Source organism: Accipiter gentilis, chromosome 20 (genome assembly GCF_929443795.1).
Source record: "Accipiter gentilis chromosome 20, bAccGen1.1, whole genome shotgun sequence".
NCBI lineage: Eukaryota > Metazoa > Chordata > Aves > Accipitriformes > Accipitridae > Astur > Astur gentilis.
The window spans coordinates 13,327,589-13,342,231 of NC_064899.1; the positions used below are offsets into that span (position 1 = coordinate 13,327,589).

At 44.7% G+C, this 14,643-nt stretch overlaps 1 protein-coding gene and 1 long non-coding RNA gene across 2 annotated transcripts in view; both read left to right on the forward strand.

Annotated features, from left to right (window-relative positions):
- The first annotated feature begins 3,313 nt into the window (after positions 1–3,313).
- The window catches only part of GMDS (GDP-mannose 4,6-dehydratase), a 428,755-nt gene continuing 417,425 nt past the window's right edge, over positions 3,314–14,643 (forward strand). Inside the window, exon 1 of the mRNA XM_049823990.1 lies at positions 3,314–3,662. Within this exon, the coding sequence (XP_049679947.1) occupies positions 3,552–3,662 (111 nt within the window). The 5' untranslated portion in view covers positions 3,314–3,551. The remainder of the gene's footprint in view (positions 3,663–14,643) is intronic.
- LOC126048691 (uncharacterized) lies at positions 4,097–11,650 on the forward strand. The gene is made up of 7 exons (XR_007508948.1): positions 4,097–4,658; positions 5,590–5,685; positions 6,789–7,057; positions 7,515–7,610; positions 8,160–8,233; positions 10,416–10,610; positions 11,117–11,650. It is a non-coding gene; the product is annotated as an uncharacterized LOC126048691 (long non-coding RNA).

Below are 14,643 nucleotides of genomic sequence, written 5' to 3' on the forward strand. Positions count from 1 at the left end.
CATGAGATTCTTAAACCTCACACAGCTACCTTTCCAAATCTCAATCAACAGTGCGGCCACATCCCCACTCAAACACTGAGCTCATGAGGATTGTAATGTATATGGTAATCAAGTGTAATAAAATGTCAGTGTGTGGATGTTCTCCCTCCTTCTCCCTTTCCCTTAACATTTAAGATGGTAATTTTTGTAATCTAATACACTTCAGTCTTTTCCTCCTATTATTCCTTTCTTCCTTACTCTCAGCAACATTTCTCTTTAATTTTCCCTCTCTGCTTCCTCTTTGCTCATTTTCCATTATTTCCTAGTTTAACCAGTTTGACTTCAGTCAGCAGTGCTCTCCATCCTTCTTTCCCTGTGATGCATGTTTTCATCTACTGCCACCAAGCAAATTTCTTCACATCTGTCCTATCTCTTTCTCCCCAGTTCTTGGGGTGACAGCTTTAAAGGTAACGCCGCACATGCTATTCTTTTTGTTTCCTCAGAGCTTGTTGGGCATAAAACTTTTACTGGACACCCATGCTCACACATGCATCTCCTCTTACAGGGATTCAAGGGGGCTGGAAGGGCAGATGCGTGTCAGTCTGCTGTCTCCTCTTCACATGAGGGCCTTGCCAGTTTTAGAGGCCAAAGCCAGGTCCACACAGATGCATTAAAAAGCGATTACAGTGTGGGCAGGCATAGCTTTAAGTTAGGTAGCACATGCAATGGTACAGGTGCTGGAGGCAGCAAGAAGACATCAGTGCAGGCTAGCGCTCAGAGTGAATATTAATTCCAGGGTCCCTGGGGGCTGCTGGTCCAGTTTTCAGCTGCAGTCTGTCATAAATTGCTGTCGACACCAGAGCAACTTAGGTAAAATCTAGTACCTGTGCCACAATGGAGCCTTCAGTCTCTTCTGTAAACGTACCTTGGAAGACTTTGGTGACAGAACGGTCTTTGTGCATTAAACCTGGAATATACCCCAGTGCATGCCAGGGGCAGACCTAGCAGGATTATGGTAGCTGGCTAACAGTGTCTGCAACTACTACTGCCAGACTTATAAATGGAACAGAAATTTAAACAGGTTAAAGGCTTTTTTTTTTTGCTTTTTTTTTTTTTTCCCTTCGGTCAGCTGGAACCTGAACTGGGCTGCATCCTGTCTGGCTTCATCTGCCTGTTTCTAGTATTAGTATTGACCAAAAATACAAGTATGAACCCTGCTAAAGTGTTCTCAGCACAGTCTGGCTGAGAGGCTCCCACTGCAAAAGTGACACAGATTGCAGAGTCTTTTGTTCTGAATCACTCAGGAGTGCACATGCCGAGTAGGAAGGAAAGCTATTGCTCTGAAGAGGGGAAGAGCCCAAGGTGCCTGTCACCTGAGAGTACAATCATAGGACAAGGTGGTCATTCAATGATGTACTTGATTAATCAGGCGAGTTATGGAAGGTGTGAACTGGCTTCCCCCCTCAGGTGCAGTGCTTTTGGGAATAACAGTCAAGAAAATTGCTACGTCTGAAAAATAGTTCTAGTGGGATGTTGGACAACTGAGGTAGGAGAAATTGTTTGGAAAAAGCGACCAGAAAAAGCCTCTTAGCTGCACCTGGAGGCCCCAGTGATGGGGACTCTTCTTCTAGTCCAGCTTCAGGACTTGCACTGTCAGCCCTACTCACCGCTTTCTTGAGCGGAACACAGAAAGGCGGCAAACTTTACTTTGGACTACATTTAATGGACTGCCAGCAAAAGCTAGAAATGACAAGCTTACCCGGCTACATAAAGGACAATTTTTAATGTTGTAGCTCATGCCTTGCTTTATGCAGCTCTGATCTAGCAGGAGAGGGAATGATCTATACAAATAAGTAAATAAAGAAAACTTGGTCCTAACTCCCTCTACTCTCAAATCCTAAGTTTTAAAACAAAAATAAGTTTTGTGCCTCATTTCTGGTGTACAGAGTCCTGAAACTCCCCGAATTTTGTCTTTTTGTGTCTCCAGTGTCATTTTAAAACCAAGAGGGTGGCATTCATATTCTTTGTGGTGTCCTTCCTCTTCTGAACCTGAGATTGTACACCCATAAAGCAATCACTAGTGGAATGAAATCAGTTTGCAGAAGTAGCCGCCAATGTTGCTGACTTTATAAAATGGCATGTGCCCGGGAAAAAGCTTCGGAAACAAGGCGCAGAAATGGTATGATTGGGATGACACCGTGACACAATACAGTTTCTCCATTCCATCACAGATTACAGGGCTGCAAGGAGAGGGTTTAAACTGAGAGCGCGGGGAGCTATGTGCAAGGACGCATTCAGGATTTCAGAGTACAGTTCCAGTTTAAAGGCAGTATGCTGCCAAACTCCGCATCTTTTTTTTTTTTTTTTTAATGTATTACGGCCTTTCAGTGACACAGAGTAATTTTTGACCGCGTGCTGTAATAAGCCATAATAATAGTAAAAATATAGTAATACGATCGTCTGCATATGGAGTGGTCCCACCATCCAAGCATACAACGAGGTGCGACAGCCTTTGGGGATGCAATTCGGGTAACGTAACAGGAACGTACGGCCAGGCCCCTTCTTCCTTGTAGGCAGAGCGGCGTGCTGCCTCAGTAAAAGAGGACGCTGATTCGGCCTTTCATCAGGAGAAGAAACATCTATTACCACCCCCTTTTCCAGAAGTCCTTGGGTCATTTACAAGCAAGTCCTTCCACAGGGGGGAAAGCCCAGGAGGACCCGCCGCGCGCCGCTTCGTCTCCCCGACGGCCGGAGCATCCTTTGCCTCACAGGGGGTCGGTTTTCATCTGGAGCTGCCTGCTGCAGCTGGGGCAGTCCCGGGTTTGCTCTCTGCTGTCGAACACGGCCGGTAGGCCCCGCGGGCCGGGCAGCTGGCCCGCCGGCGACGGGCCCAGGGCCTGCGGGCCCCTACCGACGGTTGCCCGCCGGGGCCTTAATTCGCCCCGCTCCTCCACGCCGCAGGGGGCGCTGTTCGCTCCGTGCCGCCGGCGGCGGGGCGGGGCGGGGCCGCGGCCCTCTCCGCTCACCTCACGTGACGCCGCCGTCGCATTCCTCCTCCCCGACACGCGGTCAGGAAGTCGGCGGCTCCGCCCCTCCACCGCCCGCTCTCAACCAATCACCGCGCCCGTTTTCGGACGCGGCGCGCCGCGCCTCCCGTCCCTTTAAGGAAGCGTCGGGGCTTCTGATTGGCCGCGGGGCAGAGGCGGGGCGGGGCGAGGCGCGGGGAGGCGTGGCTGGAGCGGAGCGCGAGCTTGAGCCGCCCGGCGGGTGCAGTGCGCCTGCGCGGAGGCCGGGCCGGCGGCGGCGGGGCTGCACCTGCGGCCGCCGCGGGGCGGGGCGGGGCGGGAGTCGCCGGCGGGCGGCGAGCGCGGAAATGCGGCAGCGGCGGCCGGAGCAGCGGCGGTAGCCCGCGGGTGGCGGCAGCCCATGTGCGAGCCGCGCTCGGGGCGGCACAGCGTCCTCCTCTCCGTGCCCGCCCCCAGCGCCGTGAGCCCGTTGCCGGCGGCCGCGCCTCCGCCCCGGGTTATCTCCGCACCTGGGCCGCGCCCGTCGTCGTCGTCGTCGCCGGGAGGATGGCGGCACAGCCGGCGGCGGAGGCGTGTGCCTGCGCCGCGGCACCGGGAGACGACGGCGAGGAGGTGAACGGCAGGAAGGTGGCTCTCATCACCGGCATCACCGGGCAGGTAACGGTGGGGGCTCCCCTCCTTCCCGGGCTTTCCCCGCCGCCGCGACGGAGGGCTTGGCGTGGGGCTGCCGGCCGCGTTCGCCTTCGCAGGCAAGCGGCCACCCTCCCCTCGTCCCTCCGTCCGTCCATCCCTCCTTTCCTCCCGGGCCGCCGGGGGCGCGTCCCCCCGGCTCCGTTCCCAGCCCCTAAAGCCGCCTGTGAGGGGGCGGCTGGCCCCGTGCCCCTCACCGATCGTGCCGCCAGCTCTGCGGCTCCCTCGGACAGCCCCGGCCGGGTCAGGGACGGACAGACCGCCCGGAGGTAGGAGGCTGCTCTGGCCTCACCCACCTGTGGCTAGGGCTTGTTTGCCTGGGGCTTTGAAGTGGTTTTCACCAGGTGTGTATTGGGGGGGGGGGGGGGGCAGGGGGCATCACCTTTATGTCTCGGCTTTGGACTGTCTTATAGTAACCTTTACCTGGAATTTTAAGAAATCGGCTAAACCTGTGCTGAGGTGTGAAGTGAGCAACAGTGAGGAAAGAGCCGCACGGAGGAAAGACAGTACCAGGAGCCAGTGTTGGGACTCTTCATCCTGGTGGTCTGAAGTGGTGAAGGTAGCAGCGCAGTGGTACCGGTGCAGGTGTCGGGCAGCCTGCAGTCAAGTTTGATCTGAGCAGGCTTATTACTCGGGGGGGGGGGGGCTCTTTGTCACCTGTCCCTTTGACGTACTGGGCAGCCGTGCACTTACAGTCAGTACCTGCTTTATACCCAGACCTGAATGGATGACAAAAGCATCTCCCTAGGCCGCTTGTTTTGTATCCATGTGCGTTCATTGCAGCGTCCAATCTTTTTGGCTGTATTACTCGTAGGGATAATGATGCTCTCAGAGTCCTGGTGCTTTGAGCAGAAGGTGCAGGAGAAAGGGGACATGGAAAGAAAAAACACAGTTTCCCTTGGAGCGACTTCTGCACTGTGGAGAAAAAAAAAAAGAAAAAAAAAAAAAAAAGATGTGCCAGTGGTGAGTTTTAACCTGGTGAGACCTGCAGGAATGTTGATATATGCAGTTTGTAGCTTTTGCTGCTACAGTCCCAACAGGCAGCTTGGATATTTGGGTTGGATTGTTTGTCCACACAGAGGTCTGCGTTGTTGTGTCTTTGCTGGCAAGTGGGTACTAAGTGAAAGCTGTTCTGGACATGCTTAGTCATATTTGAGGAACACCTTAATTTGCAATGTATGTGTTGCCCACTGCCTGGAAAAAACTGTGCTGCTTGCACATTACTTATCGCTTGGAATGTGCTGAATGACTTCTGCTCTGAGGCTGTATCTTCTGTGATTGGTATAACCTGTTAAGTAGGTAATGTTATATAGTAAGCATTAATGCTCATCTTGGAATCCCAGTAGAACAGCTTTTTTCCTTTATGGCTTGCATTTAATCAGCAACAGCTGCATACGTGGAAGAACTTCCCCTTCAACTGTGACTTGTCATGGTATGCTTGCAGATCCACTTGTGAGGTGCTGGTGTGGATTGTTTAGGAGGCCATGAGCATTGTGGAAAAGTCAAAACAAACATGTTGCTCTTTCACTCTGAGACAATGTTAGTCAGTGCTTTTTTATTTTATAATAGAGCAGCCACCTGACCCTTTGTGAGGGAGTAAATCCAGAGACAATGTAGTATTGTAGCAGCTTTCATCTATTATCTAAGAGAACCTGCACTATACTTTGAATATTCACCTGCTGTTCATGTTTTACCTCATTATGTCTGTTCTCGTGTGTTCTTATAACGCTTCTTGGTGCGTGCTCTTCCCATGGGTTAGCAGCTGTCTGATAACAGTACGCTAAGGAAACACCTCCAAGTGGCTGTCTGACAAGGACATATATAAGTGTGTCCGAGAAGAGGAAAAACTAATAATCTCTGTGTACTAACACTTTTGCTTGATGTTTATTTTTAGCAAAAGCACAGTCAGAGCTTTCCCAAGGACTACTTTGGTGCTGTGTGAACAGTCTTCCAGTTTGTTGACAGAAGTACGTTTGCTTCATCAAAGATAGTAAGTTAGAGGCCTGTAGCTACAATGCCCTAATTCTTTCAGTACTGTGTGCTCTGTTGTCTTTTCTCTATTTTCAAAGCAGCTCTTCTATCTTAATTTAACTTTTGTCAGGCCTATTATTTAGCATTGGAACGTGTGGAGAACCAGAGCTTGTAAAGGCCTGGGAAACTTGAAAGTTAGCCAGTGAGGCTGAGTGCTTTAGTGACAAGGCTATCAACTCTTGGCTTAGGATGGAATTTTTACTTTGAGGGTGGCCTCTTTTGGGATCCTGTCGTCCTCCATCATTTTGAGATCTGCTGTTAGGAATCCTCATCCCTTTTTTCTTAGATGAACTTTAAAGAAAGTCACCATAGTACTAGTTCCTTACCTCTCTTTCACTCCCTTTCTTTTTTTTACGTAATAGCTTTCATTGTATGTGGAGAGGCCTCACCCAGAAATGGGACACCCGGATTCTGTTTCTTACCTGAGAATAGGCAGACTTGCATGCCTCGCCTCCTGGGAGAAAGTCCCAGTGCCGTCTGTTTTTAAACTTAATTACCATGTGTAAAATGTACACATATGCTGGAGTGGAAGCTAGACCTCAGGCTTTGTCTTTCCCAGATAGTTACTTTAATTACTGGGCTAAAGAGTGTTGGTGTGTTTCACATTGTTCCTTGGAACTGGTGCTCTTTCAAGGTGAGAGATAAAGGCTTGGATCCCTTCAGACTGAGGAAGTTATAGAACAGAATCAGATGGTAAACTCCCCTTATTTAAACTGTGGCCTTCTGCTACAGCAAATTTCCTTTAAAAGTGAGTTGACACAGTTGCATTCTATAAGGAACCTGCTTTTGTTTGTATGTGGCCAGTGTACTCTGAGAACATTTGCTGAACTAAGGCCCTGTAGTGCCTGGTTCCTGGAACAAAGGTAGTTGGGAGATAAGTATTGAGCTAACTGGGCTATGACAATTTTAGGCAAATGTGGAGTTGTGCTTTTGTCTTTAGAGTACTCTTGGGCCAAGCAAGGTGCTGCTTGAACTGTAGCAGCCCTTCCTGAGTTGAGATGATGCTACAGCAAGTGTGCTTAATCATAGTGTTGAAATCAGACAACTCATTTTATTTTTCAGAACTTCTGTGTAGCTGTGAACATCTGGATTGTCCATCTTTTCCACTGACAAAAGATGGGATTTTTTTTCTGCTATGATGGACAAAGAGTTGAGCTCCGGTAGGGCTGTAATTTGACAACAGGGCAATTGACAGATGATGCAGCTTTTAACTTTTAACCATGGAGATATGGCACAGCTGTAACTTCCGACTCATGGACTTCTAACGGGATTCGTAAGACTTTACAGGATTCCAGAATAGGATGGGCTGTCTACACAAGCTCTACTGTATAGTGAGTGACTGGAGGCTTGTGCTGTGTGCCAGCTTACTACACCACTTAACAAAACCAGCTCACGTGGCTTGCTCCTCTTCTAGATAAAAGGTGTTCAAAGGACAGGTCTCTGCAAGGGTGTATGTGTTACCGATAGGAAGGTGATTTTGTGACCTTTGGCCAAATAACAGGAGTTTGCAATATGCATAGTGAAACCACAAAGGAAAACAATTTTTGTAATTGTATGGTCAGGACTCAAAACGGCATTCTGGGTGCAAGGACTGGACCTTAGTCTCTATGAAATCAAAGCAGATAAATGAACCTCTGCAAATTCTGCATTTACCCATGGGGTTAGGGTGAAATCGGTATCATTCTACCACTTGCATTACTGATAAGAGGCTCTAAGCACATAGCCGGTGGTGTTGTATGCTCCTTTTGCAGTATTGAGATTTCCCTTATCTCCTTTCTCACACCACAGCAGCGGGATGAACCACACTTCACTGTTTTGCTAAAATGACTTCCAGAGCGAGGCAGTTGCTGTGGTTGGATGGAAAAAACATTTCTGAAGTGTCACGTAGGTATTGGTTTGCTGGTAGGCTACTTGTGAGTAATGCATAGCACTTTTTTCTTCATTTAAGGAAGAGCATTTCAAATGAAACAAGCCTGTTGTGTGTATTAAAATGAAAATACTTTTTTACAAAACTAGAATGTGACTTATTAGAAGAGTGTTTTCACAATGCAAAATAGATGTGCTGGACTCTTCAAACTTTGATACCTTGAAGAATTACTCTGTAAAAATGGGAGTTTTGAATCAAATACCAGTATAACTAACACATTTAGTTCTAGATATGCAGATGTGTCTTGTTTCTTATTTGGGGGATCTGCTAAAGCAGTACTTGTTTGGCAGAATTGTTTTCTAGGGACTGTGACTAAATGTCTATTAAAGTTGCATTTAAATACCTTTCTGGAAAGTCTGATTGCACTGCAATCAGTGTGATTGTCTTTCTGTACGTTGGTGCTTGTAAGAGCATTTAGATATTTGACTTCTTGGAGAAATACCAAGAAATACTCTGGCTGAGTAACTACGAGGTTATATGTTGATGTTTCTACTTTTCCCCCTCAGTCACTGGATTATGAGCATGAATAATGTCTATCTTGTGTCTGGTGCTGTCGTGCTTTACTTGGAGAGACAGTAAGGTAAGAGTTTGTAGACCAAGATCACTCAACAAACACTTATAAAGCTCAGTTTTGAATGAAGCAATGCACTAGAACTTGAGTGTCAGCATGTGGCCAGAGGCTATTGCAAATCATAGATGAAGAAAGCAGTTGTGTTTCTGCCCTGTGAGAGCTCTTACGGTAGCAGTACTAGCCCCAGCTTCTGCTTCCTTGCCTGCAGTTTTGCCAAATTCAACTTCCATTTGGCAAAACATAAGGTAGCAGCCTCAGAAGTTTCAACCAAAGCCTAAGATAGTGTAAATATGACTGACAAGTGTGCATGCAGAAATGCAAGAACATTCTCTTTAGTTGGTTGACGTAGGTAGAATATGGGGTCTGCCTCTGTCTTTCTGGTATCAGAAGTTCAATGAGTTGCTTACAGCCTTTACTATTTCTGTAATGCACCAAAAGCCTATGCATGTGTACTGCAAGTTTTATGCAGGTGTTACAGTTCAGAGTTTGAGAGGCTAATTATATCGAGGTAGGGGGTGGGGGGAAAGATACTGAGAAAGCAAGATTTGCTGTTGTCAGTTGAGGTTAAACTGTTTTGGGTTTTTCTTTTTTTTTTTTTTTAATCTGGCTGTTGAGAATGAAACCAAGCAAGACAGACTCTGTGGGGCAAACTAACAGTAATAAAAGAATGTGACTCATTGCTTGGCATTTAAAAAAAAAAAGTAATAGCTGGTATGGAGTGTGGCTGTAAAACTCTGATACTCTGTGGCTAAAAACTTTGGCTATTGGAGAAGAATTGTAAAGGAAACAGTTAAACAACTTTTTAGAAAAGCTTTTTATTTTTTGTAAGTATTGTGATCAAGTGGTGAGGTAGGAATCTTTGTCACTGGCGGATGTGTGTATACCTGGAAGGCAGATATAGAGAAACAGTATAGCCTATTGTACCAGAGAGAGGACATGAGTTTGCCAGGTGAAGGATAAAATCCAAAGGATTGCTTTTCTGCATAGAAATAGGAGGATAGTTTTTGCTGAAACTAGCTAAAGCTAAATATTAGTATTGCTGCCTTTTCATTAAAACAAATATTGTCTTGGCATCTGGCTAAAGCTAAATATTAGTATTGCTGCCTTTTCATTTAAACAAATATTGTCTTGCCTGAAAGCAGGTATGCTATTTCAGTTGCTGTCTCTGAGTAATCAAGAGTTGTCTTGAGTGAGAATTTCAGATGTGTTGAACATCCTTATCTTAGTTTGAGGATGCAGAGATGTAGGAACACTAATTTGGACAGAAACTGAAATAAAAGAAATTTCATTTAAACTTGAGGAGGTGTGTGGTATTTGGGTTTTTTTGGGGGTTGTTTTTAATTGATGAGGGTGGTCAAGCACTGGAACAGGCTGCCCAGCGAAGTTGTGGAGTGTCTGTCCCTGGAGGTATTCAAAACTGAACTGGACATGGCCCTGAGCAGCCAGCTCTAGTTGGCCCTGGCTTGAGCAGGGATCCTGGACTGGGTGATCCACAGAGGTCCCTTCCAGCGCAAACTTGTATGACTCTGAGTCCTCCACAGTATCAGAAGTTGAACATCTGCAATTTGTGACAAGATGGCATAAGCGGCTTGTTGAAAACTCTGCAGCAAATGAGTAATGGCTGTGGCATGAAACCCAAGCTTGCCTAAAATATAATTCCAGGTCTTTCCCTTTACAGGGTATAAATAAGAAGTTTTGTCCAAAACTCTTGAGAAAAAGGTATTTTATTGAAAAGTAGTATAACAAATACTGAAGTGGGAGACTATAATATCTGAAAACGGAGGTCCTATTTTTAGAAAGATGCCTGAATTTTGATTGTCTTGTCTCCCCCTTTGAAGGGAGGAAGGTTACCACATAGTCTAATTCAGATAATGCATTGACCTTTGACCAAAGGAATCTGTAAGTATGTGGCCCAATGCTTTTACTCTTTCATCTGTGTTTCATACTCTGCAACAATATGTGCAGACTGGTGGGGCTTTTGTCTTCACCAAGAACTGGGAGTCCAGGACATTGGTTGTTCTCTGTGCCTGCCCAGAGGAGCCCAGCTGTATTCCATTGCCCTTCAGAATAGTGCAGTTAGTAGTGGTGTGTGAGCTAGAAGATATTCATTGTAAAATGTATGGCTGATAGAGAATGAGTTCATGTGTGTCTTGATGTATTAACTTCCTTTTTTCTTTCCATCTTTGCACAGCTTTACTCAGTGTTTGTGACTGCCAGTGAAGTCTATTCTCTAGTTGCTTACTGGAGAGGGAAGTTCTGGTAGCCTGGCTCAGCCAGCAGGTATTAACTCAAGGACCAGTGCAGGCAATGTGATTCCTTGCTGTTTGAACAGGATATGTACAGGATGTGGATAAAAAAACATTGTGAACAGCAAGTGAATTATAAGGTACTGTATACTGTGATGTGTACCTGCTGTGAAAGTAGATAATATACTGAAAATGTTCCAGGAAAAATAAAATTATAAAGTTCATGTTAATGGTGCTAAGATATGAAACAGATAGAAGCATGGTACCCAGTTTGGGTTTGGGAAGCTGACTTCCTCCAAGCAACTCTTCTCATGAAAGATTCTGATGCTGTGGATAGTCATAGGGAGCTATTGCCACTTCTGCCCAGACTGACAAGGAGAGCAGAATATTCTGTTGCCAGCAGCATGCTACTTGCTTAGTCTTGGGTTTTTTGGTTTGTGGGTTTTTTTTAGTTTAATGAAGATTGGTGACTGTCAGTGTAGACAAAACCTGTATTTCTATTTCCTAAATTTTTAAAGAGTTGAAGCATCTTCTTTATGTACCTACAGCCAATCCAAACTGAAGAGAGAACTCCTGTGAAAACCTTTTTCCTGTGGCTTTGTACTCCCCCACTAAGTTTTGGTCTTTTCTCCTCTGTCTCTTTCAGATCCTTTTGGCTGTTGAGTTTCTGCACAAGGGAGTCAGTTTCTTAGAAAATAGGTAGCTATGCAGAAGGACAAGGAAAATGGAGTACTTAAACCTGCTGATGGCCTGTGTGAAGAACACATCAAAGGTTACCGCTCTGATCCCTGTAATACAAGAAAACTGAATAAAAGGTTTTTCAGTGTAGTTGTGATATGGGTATTCAGCTTCCTATTGCCCACCCCTTACTTGAGGAGTACTGAGACTGAGTTTCTTTGCACTTAACTATGCTTTCATTTAGTCTGGGAGGCAGGAAGTACTTTCTCTTTCTTGACAATTTCTAGCAGCTTTATCCCAGCTTCCTCAGACTTTTGGGTGGAGTAGAGTCCTGATTAAGTATCTGTTCTTACAGACTTGTCAGTTCTGCTTCTCCACTGTTGCAGCACAACTCAGGCTTATTTTGGAAAGCATGGTTTCCTTGAAACACTAGGTGAACAATGACACAAGAGCAAGTCAGCAGTGTGGTAGATGTCTGACTTCCTCTCACAGGTGTGTGCTCTTTCTTGCTCTGAATCTCTTCTTGCTACTTTGATTGCTTTTTAGCCAAATGAGCAAAATAAAAGATTTTTTTCTTAATATTTTTGTCACCTCCTGTTTCTTTCATATGAATTCACGGATTGTTTTTTCAGGACCTCAGCTAAGGAATTCCTTTGGGTCATATGTATATGAACTGGGGGATGCAGCTATGTTCTAAACTTTCAATTAAGCAAAGCTATAGGACATGAGGTAAGAGTGGAATTCTCTCCAGTCTCCTCTAACTATTACTGGAAGGCCCCTATAGCTTGTTCCATTTCTAGGGTGTGCACAGACTTCACAATCTCAATCCATAATTAAGCTTTTGTAAAGCCTGCCAAACAAGTTTGTGTAAACTAGCTTATCTGTTGTAACCTGTGCTTTTTACATGTGTCATTAAGCAGCTGAACTTCCTCATATGCAATGTAAATGTTGCAACAACTTTTCTTTATTTACAAATACACACAAAGTGGTATACCTAAGGCAGGCTTCCTTCTTCAGGAGTATTTCTTGTTAAAGTCTCTCTTTTTTTTTTTTTTAAATGGGAAACATGAATTTTGCTTTGTAACTCAATGTCATCTGATAGTAAGCAAATTGAGTCTAAAGACTTGTCCATTGACTTTATGATCTGGTTGCAGTGAGTTCAGTGGTAAGTACCATTAAGAAGCATTTGATACTGTACTGAGACAACTCTATAATGAGTTACTGAATAATGAGCACTGAATAATAGTACAGCTTGCATCATGCAGTCAAATTGGTCAGTTAAAAGTTGACAATATCACAACACCTTTGTAGTGATGCTCAGCTAAGTGCAGTAATCCAATGGGTATATTGGCCACAAAAATGTACTTGCCTTGGGTATAGCATGCCACAGATCTTGGCTTTTTGCAAAGAGCTTCCAAGTAGATAACTAGCTTGTGCTGCATTTGCTGTGCTTGAACACCTTTGAAATAATGGGAATATACTTGCTCTGGAAAAACCTGACTAACTATTAAATATAGTAAGATAAAGTCAAATTTTATGAAAGGTTTCTTCAGGGCTTTGCTTTAGCTGTCATTTGACCCATTTATTGGTGCTTGGAAACTCTTCTCAAGGGAGAGTTCCTACAGCCTGCGGTGAAATCTAATGCAGAAGGAAAAAACTTGCCATGTTGAATGTCTAGTTGGGTGCTTTTGCTGTAATGAGAAGATACCTTGTCTCTGCTGCATACCTGACACCTGCATTGCTATTAAATATGTGCCTCTTGGCTTTTTTTCCTCTTCCAGGTTCCTGAGGAGTTGATGTTCTTTGAATGTGTTATGTATATCACATAAAAATCTCTAAAGCTCCACCTTCCAGGACAGTGCTGAAGCATGTGGTAATAGATACACTGTCAGGTCTGCTGTAACTGTTCTTAGGTATTCATAGGCACTTTGAGGTAGCATGTCACCATACTGCAATGGAAGCCTTAAACCACCCAACCCTCCCTGCCACCCCAAAATCAGAAAACATGTAGCGACTTGAAAAGGGTAGACAACTCTCTTAATTGTATCCTGTAATGTCTGAACCCATGCCAGAAGTAGCTTGAACATATTTACCATTTTAGGAATGGAAATAAGCCTTTCCCAAGGTGTGTAGAATGGTATATATGTCTAGAAAGAAATAAAACCTGAAGTCTGGCAGGGAATACTCCTGACTGCTCCTATACACACCCTCTTTCTGATTTTTATGCTTTTAGTTTGCTATGGTGCAGTCCCATCTGACTGCTGTTGTAGTCCTGACCTGTACACTTCTGTTGGTGCTATTCTGGAATTGGGAAACATCTGATTGTTTAGGCTGCTACTTGTCAAATTGCAGGCATGCTGTCATGAGGTGTGCTTATTTTGTTTGCTTTTTTCCTAATATTTGTTTTATGCATGCAGGATCTTTTTTGGTGCATTAGCAAAGGCTGGCTTCATTAGTGATAACGGTAGCTTCCTCTTGATTGTGATTTCTCCTTTAGAAAGATAAGGAACAGCCACTCTATCTTTAGCTGCTGGTTGGTGCTGCCTTTACCACTGATATCGCTCTCTAAAAGCAAAATGTTAACTGTGGAGCAGGTTTGTTTTTGAAATGCTGAAATTTCTGGCTCTGCTTTCTGGATTTCCTACAACTAAATAATTGTGGTTTTGGTGTCAGTGTAACTTTTCACATGATTACACAGTAGTAGTCTGTCAACATATTCCTGCCAAAATTTAGCATGCTGTTTGCCTCTGAAATTGAAATACTATTAAAATCCTATGAGATGTACAGTATACAAGGGATACAGAGCTCTTCAGACGTACATGCAAAATATTATATTCTGCCGTCTTGTGGGTGGCTTTGTGAGGTATCTGTGTTCCATGAGAACGCTTAAGAAGACAGACCCCAGAAGCTGCTTTGTTGGTGCTGATTTGGCCATTAGTGGTCATGTGTTGCTCTGCTGAAACCTAAGCCTGGTCTGTACCAGCAGAACTTCACAGCCTCTTTCCTTACGAGTTGTTGGGGTTTTTTTCCAATCAATGTTTGCAGGGATGCTGGAAGCTGTTTCAGAATCTGGCTGGCCTTCGAACAGCAGTGGGGGCTCTGTGGCTGTAAGTCTGCAGGCTCAGTAGCATACATGATTTTTGAAGGTGAAATAAAGTTGCAGAATTGTTCTTTAAAATGTGAAGGCAAGGAAGTCCTAAAGACTAAGAGTTAAACTTCAGTTTATGTCCTTGCCAGTCCATTTTAGGAAAATAGTCATACTTGCAGCTGATCTGAGACCGATCGTGCAATGTGTGGTTTTGCTTCATGTATTTGATTTCTTAAAATTCCGCAGGTCACCTGATATGCATTAAATGTTCCTATGTTCTTATTGAAGCCTTTTATAGTTGAATATGTAGTGCAACTGTTTCAGTCCTTTTTCTGCATTTTAAAATAAGAGGCTTTTTTTGCTATTTTGAGAGTTCTTTGTTACTCAAGAATGAAATAGGAGTCTTA